Source organism: Pavona decussata, unplaced genomic scaffold (genome assembly GCF_977016875.1).
Source record: "Pavona decussata unplaced genomic scaffold, jaPavDecu1.1 SCAFFOLD_366, whole genome shotgun sequence".
NCBI classification, from domain to species: Eukaryota; Metazoa; Cnidaria; class Anthozoa; order Scleractinia; family Agariciidae; genus Pavona; species Pavona decussata.
The window spans coordinates 3,241,734-3,260,008 of NW_028145742.1; the positions used below are offsets into that span (position 1 = coordinate 3,241,734).

The 18,275-nt window shown below is 38.0% G+C and overlaps 2 protein-coding genes across 2 annotated transcripts; both read right to left on the reverse strand.

Annotated features, from left to right (window-relative positions):
• Nucleotides 1-395: 395 nt before the first annotated feature.
• LOC146452866 (uncharacterized) lies at nucleotides 396-5,162 on the reverse strand. The gene has a single exon (XM_085097276.1). It carries the CDS (start codon nucleotides 4,138-4,140, stop codon nucleotides 1,534-1,536), a length of 2,607 nt encoding a protein of 868 aa, XP_084953402.1. The 5' UTR covers nucleotides 4,141-5,162; the 3' UTR covers nucleotides 396-1,533.
• Nucleotides 5,163-5,957: 795 nt separating this feature from the next.
• LOC146452867 (elongator complex protein 3) lies at nucleotides 5,958-18,231 on the reverse strand. Its single transcript, XM_085097277.1, has 22 exons — nucleotides 16,692-18,231; nucleotides 16,298-16,403; nucleotides 15,236-15,326; nucleotides 14,583-14,630; nucleotides 13,991-14,061; nucleotides 13,416-13,479; nucleotides 13,208-13,276; nucleotides 12,992-13,021; nucleotides 12,367-12,491; nucleotides 12,028-12,108; nucleotides 11,633-11,713; nucleotides 10,563-10,623; nucleotides 9,791-9,856; nucleotides 9,624-9,696; nucleotides 8,992-9,112; nucleotides 8,674-8,764; nucleotides 8,230-8,295; nucleotides 7,826-7,906; nucleotides 7,544-7,635; nucleotides 6,922-6,976; nucleotides 6,616-6,697; nucleotides 5,958-6,381 (listed from the first exon to the last, which is right to left on the reverse strand). The coding sequence occupies exons 1-22, from the start codon at nucleotides 16,711-16,713 to the stop codon at nucleotides 6,305-6,307; spliced, it is 1,653 nt and encodes a 550-aa protein (XP_084953403.1). The 5' UTR covers nucleotides 16,714-18,231; the 3' UTR covers nucleotides 5,958-6,304.
• Between the last annotated feature and the right edge of the window lie 44 nt (nucleotides 18,232-18,275).

Here is an 18,275-nt window from a genome sequence, read left to right on the forward strand (position 1 = left end):
AAGATTCTTTAACAACCAAACAAAAGCTTAGTCTTTCGCGTATGAGAAACTGCTGTTAAAAAAATCTTAAATGGAGTATTAAACGATGATACACGAAACTCAATTGTGAAATAGAAGTGAACAACAATGGCTTCCTTCCTTAACATATTTATTAACCCATATTACCGTTGTGCTTAGTGACCTGGGGCCCGTTTCTCGAAAGTCCCGATAACTTACCGGGCCCGGTAAGTGTCTTTGGTGATAAATGTTTCTTAGCAGAAGTCAATTTTTGTTAGCTTTAAATACTAAATTTTAAAATCTTATAAATCTATGAAAACATTGGCCAATTACCATGTCTGTAATCACTGTGTAATCGGCGAAAAAAAATTTCAAAATATACTTAACGGGCCCCTGGTCTTTGAGTGGAAACAAGGCTTGAGTTGCCTTTGTTTTGACACAAACCTCGCGCTTTTCACATGAAAATCTTGTTCTTATACTAACTGCGCACTTTGCATTTTCATATCAAAAGCACTGAGGTTCATATCAAAACTCCAGCCTTGCTTCTACTCCAAGGCCAGGCAACTAAGCACACAACTGTAAAATGGGTTATTTCTGGCTCTATGCTTTCAGTACCTTTACATCTAGATCTTCAAACTGATACTAAAACCTATTTGAATTTTTAGCAAATTTTTACCACCTGCTTGTGCATGGTTTGAGTTGAGAGCCACTAACCATTTCTTGATTTTGATTTGAAACAACTGTGAGGGAGGGGTGGGTTAGTTGCTTCCGACACATCGGTCCTATCGCTGGAGCCTACGATCTTTCATCTTCACGGCGTCTTTAGCATAATCACAGAACTCGAAAGAAACATTTTCAATCAAACAAATCAGAAGGATTTTTTACTTTCACTAAGTTGTATCAGCTGCTTATTACAAGCGCGGATAGCAAACAGATTGTACACTCAAATTATATTTTTGTTTAAAAACAATCTCTAGTTCTTAAACACATTTTTACATCCATAAACAAATTACAATTTTCCAAAAAACAATTACAGGAGATTTCGTATAGTGACGTTAGAAGATACCAGGCACTGGCAACAATAAGCTTGTTATACAGTACACTGGCATGAAATAAGCCCAGACTAAAACACTGGCCAATCCAAACCATGGCGGCCGTAGGCGTGCGGAGGTCTGGGACTAATCCCCATGACCTTGATTAATTTTTGTCAATATACCTTAAAAAATGTTGAAAGTGAAGTTAATTGTATGCTCAAGCAGTAAAATTAATCCACAGCATTCTTAAAATAAAAGTTAAAACAAAAACAAAAACAAAAAAATTCAAGGCAGTTGAATATAGTTGGCCGAAAGTTTTGTTTGCGACACATTTGAATTCATTGACATAGTAATTCATTTGGCTCTTAAAAAGGCTTATTTTTTAACTGTCTTGTAATAAACTGTTTTCCTTTGATTATGTTGTTAATTAAATATTTTCGTTACCATGCGTCGGTCTCACTGAAGAACTAGCGCTTAATTAGCGTTCGACTAACGTTGTCATCTAGAATCCTTCAGTTAAGATGTCAGAGCGCTTATCCACTCCAATAGTTACGCAGCTTGGATTTGCTGGATAATCATCTTCATCGATAAAGTATTTTCTCTTGGTCGGATGTTTTAGCCACTTGATAAACGATGATGAAATTGTCACAGTTTTTCCGACTGTGATGGAGTTCCATCGATTATTGTACACCACTTGGCCATGATCCACACACGAATCCGCGAACAGTCCTATGTTAGATTTCCTAAAGACTGGAGCCATGGCTTTCAGTGTAGCTTTTCTGAACTTTTTGATCTGTTTCATTTCTTTCTTTGTACAGGAGTACGGATTTGAGGCGCAATCAATTTCCCAGATGTGTTGTAGTTGCCACGAGTCGTACAACGGGTTTACAATGAACATCTTGCTCTTAACAAAAGGCAAGAAGTATTGTGGAAAGATGCACTTCCAAAGGTCTTTACCGGGCATTTCCTCGACGCATTTATGTGGAACACCATCTGTACAATCATGGAGCTTAAAAACGTTCTGCATCTCCTGCCGGAATTTAGGATGTCCTCTGTGTTTCCGAGAAGGCGTATCCAAGAAGAATCCTGAATCAGATAAGGCACGGAAGTGAACTTTTTTTGGTAATTTCGATCGGACAAAGTCTGCATGTAACATGACCGCAAGTCCCCCAGCTGATGTACCAGAAAACACCACACGTTTAGAGTGCTTGAGGTTCGTGACCGATAGCAACTCAGATATGGTTGAGTCCAAAATTCGAAATCCTCGGAAATACAGCAAGGAACCTCCAACTTGCACTGGATTAGATCTGTTCCCTGAAAATGACGAGCCATCGCAGTAGGGAAGAAAAGCAACATTCCAGTTGTAGAATTTGGGGTTGTCTTCTTTCTTGGTTGACAAAATTCCTCCAGGATTTAAAATGGGTTTAAAGAAGAGGGAAGACCCCAAGTGCATTTGGCTTCTACTTAAACAAGCTTCCTTACTGTCGCACCATGCTCCACCTTGAAGGTAAATGATCCACTTCTTGCTTCCTCCGCCAGAGCCTTTTTTTAAATAATATCCAGGGGTGGACCCATCAAGGCACACGGCCCCTTGACGGTCAGCGTTTTGCACCGAGTGGTACTCATACTCACTGGTCGATTGCTGCTCATTGGATTGATAGGGGGACATCTGCGGCTGCTGCATTGGATAAGGGTTTGGGTATGGGTTATAAACTGAAGGTGGTTGTAGCTGTGGTGAATATTGAGCTTCAGAGTTGGGTTGCTGTTGAAGGTGCATCTGGTTATCGCTGGCCATGATTTCCTTCTGTGCCTGATGACGATGATGATGATGATGGTGATGACGATGATGATGATGATCATGATGGCGACGATGATGCGCATGGCGGTGGCGTTTGTGATGGTGCTTCACATGTTTCTTCACCGTTTCTGCTTCCATGGTTACATTGCTGACACTGCCATTAAAAATTCCGTTGTCGGCGTGGTGACTCAGCGCTCTGGATGCATCAACTTCTTTGATTGTTTGATTGACATTTTTGTCATGTTGATGAAAATGATGACGGAGTTTTTGATGCCGATGTTTCTTCATGTCATAATTTACATGTTCCTCGTTGTGGTTTCCCCTGAAAACATCGATGTCTAACTTGGAGAGGATTTCTTTTCTCATAGATGAGTGGGATTTAGAGTGGCTTGATTGGTCTGCGCTTCCACTTCCATCATCGAATATGTCTTGAAATGTTGAAGATTGTTCTTCCTTGTTCTTGTCAGGGCGGCTTATCTCACTCTTACTCTTTCCTTCATCGTCTTCGTCTTCTTCTGGCATCAAAAGCTTATTGGTTTCCTCTTCGCTCAGGGAGTCGTCTAAGTAATTGTCTTCATCCTCGAGTCCTGGATCCAAGTCTCCTTCGGTCCCGAAATCTTTGAACAGTTTGTCGTAAGCGCTGTCATCGTTCGACTTGTCCACCTTGTTTTTCTTGTAAATTTGGCTTCTTCTCTTTGGCTTTACTTTTCCCTCGACAGCAGGTGTCACGATGTTCATCTTCCCTTCATTCTTATCACTGTCTGTACCTTCCTCGCTGTCATCTTTCATTGACGATCCTTCTTCAACGTCACCACTTCCACTGCTGTCTTGTTCATTCGCTTCATGTCCTGTAGGTTCCGCTTCTTTCTTAATACTCTCTTCATGCTTATCTTCATCCCGCACAGCTTCGTGAACCGGTTCCACGGATTTAGGTTCTACGTCCGTGTTTTCGCTGATGTCTACCATGTAACTCGCTGGGTAGCTTCCACTTCCTGACATTTCGGCATTTTCCATATCCTCGGTTGAAGTTTCTTCATCTCCACTTCCACTAAGATTTTCCTCCTGTTCAAAGGAGGGTATGAATCCACTGGCTTCATTTGGCTCTGAATCGTGTGATTCTCCTGGTATAGAACTTTTCGTAACCCCATTTTCCGAGCTAGTCATGTACCACAAATATTCGCCCGGTTTGCCAGATTTTGACAAGTCCTGTTGAGCTTTTGACTCAAAATCTTGAACATGCCTCGACGATGCGATAACAATCAACGCTGACGAGTACAGAAAAATGAAATTCAACCACTTTATGAATCCCATACCTTTAAATAAAAACCCCCACAATTTTGCTTTCGCGAGGATTTAACCGCATACAAGAGGGCAAATGTCTTTGAACCTCCCTGAGGTAATTTGATGTCACGTATACCCAGGTACCCGCGTTTCCTCTTTAGCTTGTTATCTTGTTTGTTTATGGCCACACCATGAGACCAACAAAGTAAATACACGCCATAGACTAATCTGTTATAAGTTCGAAAGCAAAACAACTAAGACAAAAATGAGAGCTTAACTTAAACGGTTCGGCTTTTATTATTAATCGTTGAGCAAACAAAGCGGGTGGTTGTGTGTTCCAATGCTGTGAAAACTCACGCTTCAAAACTAAACACCTGTTCTGATTAAGTGTTGTCTGGAGACTGACACTTAAGACTCTCTTCACTGTTTCATGTTCAAATGAGGTACTGAGACTGAGGCAACCTGACACCAGCAGCACCAGTGCATGGTGAAGCTTATTTATTTATTGACCAAACCAAGCGTTCTTTGGATTGCGAGAGCTCCGTTTCTGGGGGTGGTCTCAGTTGTTTTGAAACCAGGTCATTTGTTTGAAGAAACAATATCACAGCTATTTACAGTTTCAGGGTCTTCGGCCTTTGCTATTATACATGATTCTAACCACAAGGGTCTGAAGACAAATCCTGCCCTTCCCCCTCCCCCTGTACACTGAGAGGTTCTGCTCCCAAACCACCGCAAAGAACGAGTTAAAACCACATTTGAAATTAGGATATCAAATTGTTCTTCTGTATCACGGGCAAAACATTTCACTGTTTTGTCTGACAATTCTTCATCTCAGTCCTGCAAAGTCATCAGAGCGTAAGCTAAATGACTTTTTGAGTACTTCTCAACATCAAGTTTTCTTTGCTCAGTATATTTTGAACTCGAACCAACACGAGGTCTTGTAGGAATTCTCTCATTTGAATATTCAAACACGGAATTCTTGAGAATCGAGTCATCGCACCCTGCTGCATTTAACAAAATTCAGAATTTTGTGCCGTTACTGCAATTTGTTTGCGTTATTTTCTTTCATATTTGCACAAGGAACCTTTCCGTCGAATTCCAGTTATTTTTATACTGCACACAAAACAGTGAAACATCGTTAACTTGTAATAATGTGGTTATATGTGTTTATAGGAAGCAATAAGACTCTCAGATAAAAAAAAAAATACAACAATAGAAGATGGTAGAATTAACACGGGAAAAAATTGAAGACCAATTACTTAAAAGTTTCAAGTTTTATTTTGTCGCGATTTTTTCACTTAAGGCGCTGTTACACTAGGCAATTTTTCTTGTGACTTGTCTCGCAATTTCGTCGCGTTGCGTTACACTAGGCAACTTGTGTCGGAACAAAATTGCGAGACAGGTTACAAAGAAAAAATTCCCTAGTGTAACAGCGCCTTTAAGCCGCGATGAATTTAAAGTGACTGCTTTTACCCGATAAATTTATCAAGAAAACACGAGCTTAGTGGTCTTTGTTTACACAAAAGAGATTTGCAGATAAAGGAATAAACAAAAGCTTAACACGTGGTCGTAACTGGTGGCCAGAATGTTCACTGTCTCCTACATTTCCGTGTGTTGGGCGCGTTCCGAATAACTGTCTGAAGTGGCTAAACGGAGGGAGCATCAAATTGCTGACAGGGTGGGGAGTAGAGCAGATAAATATCGGACGAGGGAGTGGGAACCTCACCCCATGCCCCTCGGTAGTCTTGCGCCCGACTAGATTAGCGCGCACACGGGAATTTCACTGGACTGCCAACGGTTTCGGCCGGTTTCATTGCCTTACATTTAGGATTGAGAAGCACTGTTACTGATTGCTAAAAACAGTATTAATAATACAAAATAAAAATCAGTCCCTTCCACGGGGTACTGCAATGTTTCTCAGTTTTTCGCCTCAAACTTCTCGGTTTTCATCAGTACCTTTCCTCCTGGAAAATTTTCTACACGACTTGACAGGAACCAGAAACTAGCCGAATCATTGTGTATGTAAGATATAACTGTACTCTTCTCAAATACCAGCAACAGTTGGTAATAGCTTGCTGCGCACACTTCTTGTGATTGTGCCACAAATGTTGACTCCAAGGCTCCTTATGCGCGTGACGCGCTGTGAATCCGGGGTACTGGCGTGACATTTTTAATCTCACCATGTTGGTATCAGTCAAACCAAACTCTTCACCATGTATGGTCCTTCCAGCTCGTAACCAATTTTACGATAATAATTTCTTGTTCCAACTCCTACATGAGAAACAATTGAGAGAAATCAAAAGGAATTTTACTCTTGAATTGTATGGGTAAGAAGGGAATTGCATCCTCTTGTGAAAGCCGTTACGACAAAACAAAATTGTCATTGTTTACGCGAAAGCTTGCATTAAAAAAGAAAAGAAATAATGTTTTGACGTTGTTCTACAGGTTTGTTCTGTTTTCAGCCTAAATCCTTATCGACTTGTAAGACAAATCTGTTAATAATACCTGAAATAACAGCGATTTTCACCGATCCATGCTCATCGCGAGCGATTCTCTCTGCTTCCTCCATTAATAGCATTCCAAAACCCTAAGAAACAACGAAAAAGTCCTGTTAAAAAACATTCACGCTTAAAGAGCTGTGTAAAACCATGAACAAATCAGAGCTCACAGCAAAAACATTCAACCAGTGTTGGGCGCGGGAAATTCGTGTGACACATGATGCGATTAGTTGAAACCATGCAAAGTATGCTTTTTTCTAATGGTTTGGGTGCGTTAATTAAAACCCGCTCTATTTCACACACGGGAACTTACTTGATGTTGAAATTTGGATGGATCACGTGCACTGACTGGGACCACACTTCCATAGCTGTGATAAAACTGTCAAGGATCACAAAGGCCATTTCAACCAACCAAAGCGCCAAGAACCTAGGGAACAACTTATTGGTTTATGCATGCAGCTAGTAATTTGACTCCTCCAATCCCAGATACAGTTTGAACTTGATGCTGATTGGTCAAGCAGTTGCAAAAATTACTATCTCATTGGTAGATCATAAACGCACGTGATGACGTAAGAGGACAGCAAAACAGAAATGGAAATCTCGTGTAAATGCAACAGTAAATTATGTTCCAACGAAAAAGTGGAGTATCTCCAAAGGTTATCCGTTTGTTCCAGAAAATTTCCGTCTGATCCGCGCGTTCCATTTCCAATTCAATCGGTTGAACCGAAAATTGAGGCTAAATTGAAAGCGTCCCTGGAAATTAATATAATGACAAAAATGGCAGTGTGGCGACAGGGAGAGAGGTAGGCTAGACATGCAAGGGAGTTGACTTTTAAGAAGAATCCACATTCTGGGGCAACAAATCGACTCCTCTCCCTCCTTCCCCATACCTCGATTTGTAGTTAAACATTGGGTACTTTAATAGCAAAGGATACACATGAAGCTCTCTGACGATTGAACAACCTCCCTTCAGTTCAGGTCTGAATGTCTCCTCTGAACACTTTCTCAGCCTTAATAAGCCCACCAGGATATTTGCACATAATTAAGGAAACCTGATTGATTTACTATACTATACTATTGATTAATTGACTGATTGATTGATTGATTGATTGATTGATTGATTGATTGATTGATTGATTGATTGATTTACGATTAGTTAAATCAAGGAAGTCATCTCCAAGTGCACTAGACTAGACACCGAACAGTAGTACTGCAAAGATATCTTGCTCTGGATCTTCATACGACAGAAACGTCTCCCATCCACCATTTGCCACATAATCACGGCGAATAAGTTCAATCTACAGGAAAAAACAAGCACCTTTAACTATATATATTTCACAACTTTCTGTAAATACACAAAAGATGTGACTAAGTGATGATACTAATAACATAAATTCACAGGTAGGGAGGGGAGGGGCAGTGAGTTCTTCCTTCCTTTTGCTTTTTCATTTTTTTCTTTCTTTCTTTTTTGCCTGCTATCTAGAACCTAAATTAGCCAGGGAGCTAACAAGAAAACCTAATGGTTTATTTAGCTTCCTTGCTTTGCACATTAATTTAACTAATAATTAATTTAATTAATTTAGTTTAAGTGAGATAACAAAATAGTCAATATTGGACTTACTTCAAAAGGACGCACTTTATGGTGAATCTCCTGTATTCCAACCTCACGAGTGCGCACATCACGGCACTAACAACAGAATTAGCAAGATAATCAATACTTTTGGGTGCTCAATTTTCTAGTGATATATTCAGTTTAAATAGGTTTGGGAAAAAATGCTAACAGAATCCATTTCAGTGTACATGATTGGCAGATAAGTAAAGAAGGTAACCAATTACAGCCGTTGAAGGTAGAAACTGTACAACTGTAACTGGACAGCTGGTAAGCTTCACCTACCAGCATGAGCACCTGAGGGCTGCCTGGAATATCTAACATTTCACAGCCAGGCCTCCTTCCTTCTGAGCATTAGCTTCTAACAAATTATCTTATGAAACAGGCTTGAGTCTATACAATATTGCTGGGAAATCAGTATAGCTGGCAATCAGTGTGGAGAATTTCTAATTTTACCTGTGTTCCTAGGTCCTTCATCCGTGCTAGTGCCAGTTCCCTCAAGTTCCCATGCTCCACACCTGAGGTCACCAAGGGCATTGGTATGTCCCTGAAAAAAACAGCAACACACATGACATGCATTGTGTAAGAGCAGGGAAGGAGCAGAAGGACTGTTGGAGAAATTCATAACAGTTAACAAGCTTTATTAAGTTTCACAGCATTTGCAGCACCTTTGGAAATGTAAAATCGATCATGAGTTCAAGACAGCCTGGATGATTGGGCAAACATCATCATCATCTTAGTTTCCATGCAAAATCAGGTATGATGATCTCCTACCTTTGAACTCTGTACACTCGTGTCCACGGTGGTACTAGGGCAAGTATCCTGGCAATCAAGTCCACCAGTGTGTTAGGAGGGTAACTCTTGTACCGTCCAGTCTTCCACAGCTCATATAAACCTGCACACAACATTACAGTATGAATTGTATGATATGTCTATTACAACACAACATACATGTATATCAGAGTTAACAAACCCCACAAATTGCTTAATTGTCATAATAATGATCCGTTACTAAAACAAACTTAATGGGACACTGAGCAAATGGATACTGCTGTAAGTAAACAGTTGTTCTAGATAAACTAACTGCAATGACACCAAAACCTGTACAGGAACAAAAACAACCCCATTTGTAAGGGGACAGTTGCTAGTTACATGTAGCAGTCCTGTTTGACTTCCATCATGCCAACATGCAAATGGAACCCTTTGAATACTGAGCTCAGTTATAACTAAATTAAAGTTGTTGATGTGTTGTTAAAAATACTAACAAGTTACTTCTGACCAGTGAACAGCTTGTTTTTTAAGTGGGGTGATGAGAGGTGGGGAGGGGAAGGAAGGATCAGATTTCTGATGGACAATGGAGTTTGACTGTATATCAAGCAGAGTATGTACAAGGGATCACTACTAACCTGTACCACGGATAACTAAAGTTGGGTAAATTTTCAAACCATCTGCACGGAATGCAGGATTTTCAAAGAATTCCTGTAATATAAAAGTAAGAAATTGGAGGGACAAATAAAAAAAAAACAGTAATGTGATAGAATTATGTTCACTATTCGAAAGAAAATTCACTTACAATAAACTGTTCAATGTCTCTCTCCAATCCAACATTTGGCAGATCAGGCATCATGTGGGACACAACCTATAAGGCAGGATACATAAGTCTTACTGAAGTTTATTAGCTAATGTAAGTTTTCTGAGGTACAAGCCTTCTTGTAGTGCAATATGGTGCTTGTGCTCTTGCACCTTGTGAAAAAGTAGAATAACTGAGTTATATTTGGCTTTTGCTGAATTGGGTTCGCAGTGTCTGACAGTTTTATGTTGAATTTTTTTTTCTAACTTGTGATCTTATAGTCAGGATAACGGACTGGATGTGCTACCACAGCTATGTTTGAAAACTTACTTATCAAGTAAAATGACTTAAGGACGGTGCCTAGTATTGTTACTGCGCATATGTTCTGCGCATCGCGAGATACTCGGGTTTCCTATGGGTGGTGCCTTCTAATACAGGAATATTTTTGCGCGGTTCAAAACTATATGAGAAAAGCAGAACTTAGCAAATGCTTTTGGTATCTCAAAAGAAAATTGGGGGTAACCAGACATTTTTCAGAGATAATTAAGCTTCAATTTAGGAAAAAATCCCATACATTGCTTTATATTTTGGCGTCTTTTAGAGATATTATTGCTTAAGTATCTCTGAAAAATGCCTGGTTGCCCCCAATTTTCTTTTTGGATTCCAATAGGCCTTGCTGAGATCTGCTTTTCCCGCATAGTCATAAGCCGCACAAAAATACTTCGGTATTAGTAGGCACCGTCCTTAATGAATCCTGCAGCTGAAAACAACTCACCTTAAAACCTGCATCTTTGGATAAATGGAATGACTCACTCACTGCTCTGACAGTATGGCCTCTGATTGAAAAAAAGTTGAACACAGTTAACACTATGATCAGCTCATATCGCATGCAAACTACAATGAATCAAGCATACATGGATGGATCTGATGGACAACAGATTAACAGACTTGAGCCCCATTCACACCAACAAAACATGTTTAATAAAACCAGGTTTAACAAAAAGAAAATTGGTAACAAAAAGCTGAACCATTAGCTTTGATATAGGATTCAAGTTAAATTTTACTTATGCTTTCATTTGTGCTAAATCTGTAGTCGGCAAAACTCCGAAAGCAGCTTTTATGAAGGAAACAATTTTAAACTGTGTTTAACTAAAAAGCTTTTAAATGTGTTTTAGCTTTGCTGTGAATGGGGCATTAGATACAATAATTATTGTTGTTATTGTCATCTTCATGTCAGAGGGGATATACTACCCCTGATGGCATCATACAATGCAACCCTTCTTGTTTCTGTGTTACATAAATCACTATCACCACTGGCAGCCTTCCAGGCTATTTCAGCACTTCACATGACAAAAAAAATGTTTTGCTTACAGATCATTACCTCAAAGGATGAGTTTAATTGAAGTGATATATCAAACAAGAGGAAGAGTGTTTCATCCGATTTCCAAACACCAGGAAGTGGTTTGAAAATTGTCAAGCCAAGTTTTTTAAACCAAGTTCAAAGTGTTTGGAAATTGGATCAAACACTCTTTCCACTGTTTGACATAGCTTCTCAAACCATTAATAATTCTTGAAGAAATTCAAAGCAAAAGTGCACCAAATTTTGTGATAATTTGATCACTTTTCCACATCTCGTTCATGGTAGTGATTCCTTTTGTTTTCTCTTCATGAATCATTAATGAGTTTGAGAATTAAGAAAGCCATCTCTAAGAACTCACTGAACATTTCAGGTGCAAAGTACCAGTCACTTATGCAAGCGGTAATAGCTTAAAAATCATAAACTTCACACAAGTCACGGGTTCCTGACTGGTAAGTATCATTTGTATGTATCTTCATGTAAGTCACCTGTTTGTGTCTCGTGCTACATCCTCATAGACGCTTTGTACACCAATCTCCAGACGAGTGCATCCATACATCAGCATTGAACTGTAAAATAACGCCAACAAACAAACATGTTTTTTTTTACTTTAAACTCCCAGTTGAAATTTGCATTAAAATTAATGCTTCTCAAGATTTAGTCATGGTAAGGTTTCTTTATTCAGCCTTACTCCAGGGATAATAATATAATGTTGATGGCTTACTATCCAGTTCGGAAACTGTTGTCAGTTTTACTTTGTGAGTTTTAACTAACATTCACAATACATACATGTATAAGAAGTGCCTCAACTGTCACATTTTCCATGAGTACAAATGAGTAGCACCTAAATGTCACACCCTGTTACCTCAGAACATACTCCCACCTTAAATGTTTTTTCAGGCAGTAGTCTGGCCTTGTTTCTATGGTGATTCCAATGCACTTTGTCTTGCTTCTTTCAGAATATCTGAAATATGAAAACAACAAAAATTACTTCCTGCATTTCCAGCAGGTCAGTAGTCTAGCCACTGGGTTAGCATTTGATCTGTTTAATCCTGGAACTCTATCTAATTTCTCTGCAACATAAGAACAAACAACCTGAGACAGAGGTCATTTTAAAAGGGAAACTAATCAACTAGCCAAGGGAAAACTGTCCTGAAAGTATCAATGATAGTCTTGTCAAAACTAAATTTATAACAGTTAAGTTGCAGAAAAGACAACATACTTGACAGCTTCGTCTATGTTGTTACTTGTGTGTCCTGAGAGTGCGTCATGAAGATTTCTGATGAAGAAGTCTCTATAGTTTTCATCCAGACACATAAATGTTCCTCCCATCACAATGAACTCAACCTTGATTGATAGAACAATTGAACTTCATTAGAATATTAAAGGATGCAACATGATTAAACCTGATACTGAAGCAGCACTTATTCAAATAAGTTGTTCAGACAATCATTCATCCGCAGCCAACCAAGGGAACAGAAAAGGTGGCCACTTACAGAAAATGGTTGTTTACTAGTAATTCTAAATGGGGCATTTTACACAATTATTAACAATATGGAATTTTTTAAGAGAAAAGTGGGCGATTTTTGAATCTTCATAACAACTCTTTTTTTATTTATTTATTTTGAGAAAGGAGTGCAGGGGGGGGGGGGGTCAATTAATTTTGTACTTCAAAAAGTGTAATAAGGATAGTGTATTATGAGATTATGTGTTATGTGAAGTATTGAAATAAAGCTATATTAAAAACAAAATTTTACACAATTATATAAGCAATCACTTAAGATATTCAACTGTAACTTGTACATCTACAAAACACAAGCACTAATGTCATGCTTAGTGTATCTCACCTTGTCAACACTGTGACCAAGCTGTTTAAGCTGAAATAAAAATCAAATGCTCAAATCAAAAGCCATGTTTTAAATAAATTGTATTTCTTATTCTTATAAAAGTATGCTCACAAGCTGCATCTAACTCTTGGTGTACATAGAAATCACAAATATAGGGATAGTAGAAAATACTCTGATACTGGTAGCATTAAATCATAATTTTATTCTCTTTATCACCTGGTCTATCCTGTGTCTTGTTTGTAAATAAGGGTTGTATCTTGCTCTGATTGCTCTCATTGATGTGGGCTGAAACAACAAAATAGAAAGAATCAAATACCATAGGTAATGCCAGATCGCTTATCCTATATATTAATTAAATGAAAATAATTATAATGTAATTATCAAATTGTCATCTGCAGATTAAAGATGTTGATAGATGCCTTACTTCATATCCAGTGTAGGATTGTGTGGAATATTCAAAATCTGAGTCAGGTCCTCCCGGGCAGTACCTAAAATAAATTCAACAGTACGCTACACTTCATGTTTTGGTAAACAACAATGGGTTTCTAATTTGAACAATACGATGGATTGTTTGGGTGAATCCCCAGAATTCAGGGGTGCTTAAGCTCAAAGGGAAATCCATTCTGGGAATGCACACTGTAATACTTTGTATCTATCTTCTTATCTAAGCACACTTACATTATTTAAAATATACGTCTTTTCTTTTCTTTTAAATGCCGCCTAGTAGTATTTAAATTGCCCGTGGGGGGAAATCTCTTTTCCTCATAAGCTTTGCTTCTCAGAGATTTCCCCACCACAGTCACTCTTTCCAAGTTGTATGTTCACTTTAAATTTAATATTAACTAGCTATTTATTATCTTTTCTATTCTATTTGTAATTTATTCTGTGTGGCAAGACAATGACATACCGAAATACCGAAACTTGACCATGAGCTGTCCTTTAAATAATTTAGATACAATTAAACTGGAAAAGAGTTAAAAGTAAGTGAAAAAACCTTACACACAAATGTTGCCAGTCATGTTGATATGTGGACATCTATGAGGCTTGCACATGACAGCAACAACAGCAATCTGTAACAACAATGACAACAATCAAACACTCTTGTCAGTTCAGTCAAAAGTCACTTGATATGGACAAAATAAAACAATCCTGGTATTTTCAAATGTTCCATATAGGAAAGAGACAAAATACTTTGTAGTGTATGTATATAGCTTCCTTCCACAAATACAGTGATGTTCACAGAGCTACACATGTACCACATGCATTTTCTCTCTCTTTGTCTTTATTAATCTTGCTGTTGACATATCCATAAAACTATTGTGTGCACAATGCTTCAGCAAAGTGAATGGAACCTAATTAATCAACTCCTTCATTAATTTTTATTAAGACTGATACAATCATGACTTACAACCAATGCATCACCCTACAATCAAATTTTTAATGACACTCTAGCTACACTCATTCTTTCCACCTAAACTAAATGAGAACGGTTTGTTTCATTCTTTAAGAAAACCCCTTGAAACAAAATAACTTTAATTTCCACTGCTGTATTTGCTAAGAAAAAATCCAATGACAATTACAAGAAACTCACTCCAGAGGCTGTCCTCACTGGTTTGGCTTTTAGTTTTGGGAGTAATACCTAAAAAATTAAGATTAAAGTTAAATTGCAACAAGGTAAAATATAAATACTTTAGATAACACATGTCTCACAGATTACATGGGAGTCTCCTTATTTGGATCAGAACTCTTGGTCACCTGGACTGGACACAGAAACTCCCAAATAAAATGTTACCTTGACTTATTTGCCTATTTACAAAAAGGTCCTGTTCTAGACATTTCTGTTTCCTCGTTACCTGCGTTATGTCACCTATGTTACAGAAAACCTGATTATACATAGCATGTTTTTTTTTTGTTTGCTAATGTTAAGTATTTTGATTGTGTTTAAACAAAATTTGTTTAATGAAAATCCTACTCATGTAAGGAATATAACCATTCCATCAGTTCTGAAAACAGTTGAGGAAAAGTGAAAAAAAGGAATCCCTTATAGCACACCTGATTGTAAGCACCCAATTACAGGAATCCAATTTGACAATGTTAGAATAATGTTTTATTCTAACATTGTCAAATTACAAAATTAATAATAACTATTATTCAGCAACTACAATGGGACATCCATATGTACAGAATCAATAAGAATCAAGCATTTATGTTCTAGATACAATAATTTTTATGACAGGAACTGACCTTTTTATAAGCAGGAGGAACAGCGGCAATGATATCAACAAGTCTTGGCTGTGATGACAGACCATACTTTCTGGCAGCTTGTCCCTTGATTCTTATGGAATGAGAGCAATTTTAAAACCCATCTCAACCATGAAAGCGAAGATTTACATTCTTCAATTTAACTCTCTGTCAACATCTTTCATCTTGATACTTTATTTCATTTCTCACTGTTCTTATTATAAATTTCAGAGAGCATTTTGAGGAAAATTCTCTCTATTTAATTACAACAGAGAACAATGGAACCCTGCTACATATAACGGGCCATCCCCAAGCCATAAAAATTTGATTGAACTGACAGGAAGGTCAAATTAACAAGGAGTTGCAAACAACAAAATGAATGTGAGTGTTTGTTCTGGCTGGAAGGTCATAGTAACAAAGTGGTTATATTGTTTTTTACTGGAGATGGCCAGACTTGACCGGGCCATGAATAAAATCTTTTGCCAGGGAAACTTACTGATGTATACATGCTTGAATGCAACTAAGAAAAATGACCTAGCCTTTGTCACTTTGAAAGAATGTTTATTTATTTTCTTGATTGCAGAGATTAACAGTTGGTTTCCTTATGGTGCACTGTTTTTCACAGCAGTTTTCTACGGTCTATACTCTTATAGACAATAAAATTACATTTTAAAATTTTCAAAACTCAACCTGAGCTGCAGGCGAGTGGTTTCACTTCCAAGTTTTGAACATTTTACTGCATCATTTTAGGGACTGTAAGAGTATAGACCATAGAAACTGCTGTCAATTTGTTTTTCACAAATTATAACATATGAGTGAAATTGGCTTTACTTTAATTTCTGTTGAGTAAGCATAGGCGTTACATCTGATGCCATTTTTATTGTCTGTGCTCTTATAGAGAACGGCATGAATTTTGACAGTTATTGTAAAAATATTATAAATTTATTACTATTACAATATAAATCTAAATTACTATAATGCATTACAATGATTTCCTCTGCCATTCTGAATACCCGTGACTCAACTTGACTGCATTGAATAACCCAATACTGGAGTGTTACTTACTTGTTGAGATTAACATCATTCCCCTTTTCATGTGCTGTAATCAAGTGACTCACTATTTCTGATACTGTCATCATCATTAATTCAGCTCTAGAAGCACTGGGATGAACTAATAAACAACAACAAAAAACTAAACATTCTGATATTTTATAAAACGCGCTATTAACAGTGGATATGAGCTCAGAAACTGATACGTTATACCAGTAAAATAAAAAAGGCATAAGCTTAAGCTTAATTATATAACACATGAATAAAAATAAAATAAAAAAGTAAAAATAAGAAGACATATGTATATAAAACCTTAATTATGTACCACGTGGATAACTAAAACCGAGTGTATCTGTCAGTGATGCGTGAAATCAAGAACACAAACAAAGCTACATTAAATTCCCTTTACCTTTCTTGCGATTCTTTCCCATTTTGATCTCCAATGATCTGAGTGATGGCGAAAATGAGGAATAAAACCTCTGGTGATGCAACTTTCAAAATGGCGCAGCTTTCAGTGTTGTTGTTTGGGAAGAGTAGGACTGGGACCGACAAATAATGCGAGCCTCGTTCAGAAGTAAAAGATCGGAAAGAAAAAGGGAAAAGGGAAAAGGGAAAAATGAGAGGGGGTATGGGAGGACGGGAAGAACGAGAAATGGAGATCCCCGCGCTATCCCCCGCGCTCCGTATTTTTCCCCTCCATCCAATGGTAACTAGTGCATTGCAAGACGAGGCGCTGCAGGACACGGGCTTCAACTTCTCTCGTGCACGATCTCTCGTATTAAATCAGTACGAAACATTGAAGACGTAGCTGCTATCTGACTCTTTGCGCCTGAGTATTTGGGATTTAATGTCGGAAGTACATTTGTCAGCTACCAGAGACGAGATGATTTCCACCATGTAACATATACAGTTTAATCTCTCTGTAAACACGGACACCGAAAGGACCAAGCTAAGCGTCATTTTAAAGGCTTCGCTGAAAGCATTAAAATTGACTCTAACTCGTATAAAGTCGTATTGAAGGTGCATCTCAGCTACTACTTTATAATAAACATCATTGAGACACATTTGTTGAACTCTAATAATTGTTATAAAAATAAGACTTTATTTAAGTTTTTCATCTGAGAAGGTTGTGATATTCTTACGGACAGCACTCGCATGTCTCTTTTTTATATCAAACTCCGAATCCGCTTTTCAAATTATACATATCTCAATGTTTATTCTAAGTTTAAAAAATTCTAAGGAATGGATTCAGAGCCATTTTAACTTTTCGAGTTAGCTTGGATTCACCCTGTTTTGTAAAAAGCGAGGAAACAGGATTAAGTTCCGTTAAAGCTTCACTGTATGACTTCACTTTGAACGGAGCTCTGGCCGTGTCATCGTGTTTGCTGTCTTGGGTCGAGATTCACTGTCCGTTGTCCGTATTAAAGACGATTTTTTTTAATAAATAGCTATGGGGATTTTGCCAGGACTTAGGGGACTGCGTACTGCTACTTTCAGAGAGGTTTGACTGTATTCTGCGTGTGTAAGGATAACGAAGGGTGATAGTTTTTAAAGAAAGCGTGGTGCTACGTCGCAGGTGTTGGTGGTAGGAGGGTAGGGGGAGTGAAAACTTATCCCTTGGGCTGAAAATTTATAAAGTTGGTCACCGAGAGATTCGGTTGGCCTTATCAACTCATCAAATATACAAAATGACATTAAATCTCAAAATTCTGTAAATCTCATTCACCTGTCACCATCTTGCAATTCCAATTTTTAATTTCCCATGTCCATTTTCCCATGCCCCATTCCTCGTTTTAGTGATATCCGCTCTTTGTTAATGACTTGTCCCCCGGGAAACATAAGTAAACTGTGAAAAACAAAACGATCTATTGCGCTGGAATTTCGCGCATGGTTGACATGCAAAGTGAATTTTAATATTTCATGTCTGTTAAAATTAATATGTTCCTTCTTGGCTTATCCTAGTCTTCCCACCTGTTATAAGCTGCCTGGATAC

Excerpts from the sequence above, each read along its gene's own strand:
- LOC146452867 (XM_085097277.1), bottom strand. The coding sequence starts at position 16,713 with ATGGGAAAGAATCGCAAGAAAG. Across the intron at positions 10,624-11,632 it reads GTAGCACGAGACACAAACAG|AGGCCATACTGTCAGAGCAG; the intron begins GTGACTTACATG and ends TTTTTCAATCAG. Across the intron at positions 6,977-7,543 it reads ATCGTCAGAGAGCTTCATGT|CTATGGAAGTGTGGTCCCAG; the intron begins GTATCCTTTGCT and ends GTTTTATCACAG.
- LOC146452866 (XM_085097276.1), bottom strand. The coding sequence starts at position 4,140 with ATGGGATTCATAAAGTGGTTGAATTTCATTTTTCTGTACTCGTCAGCG.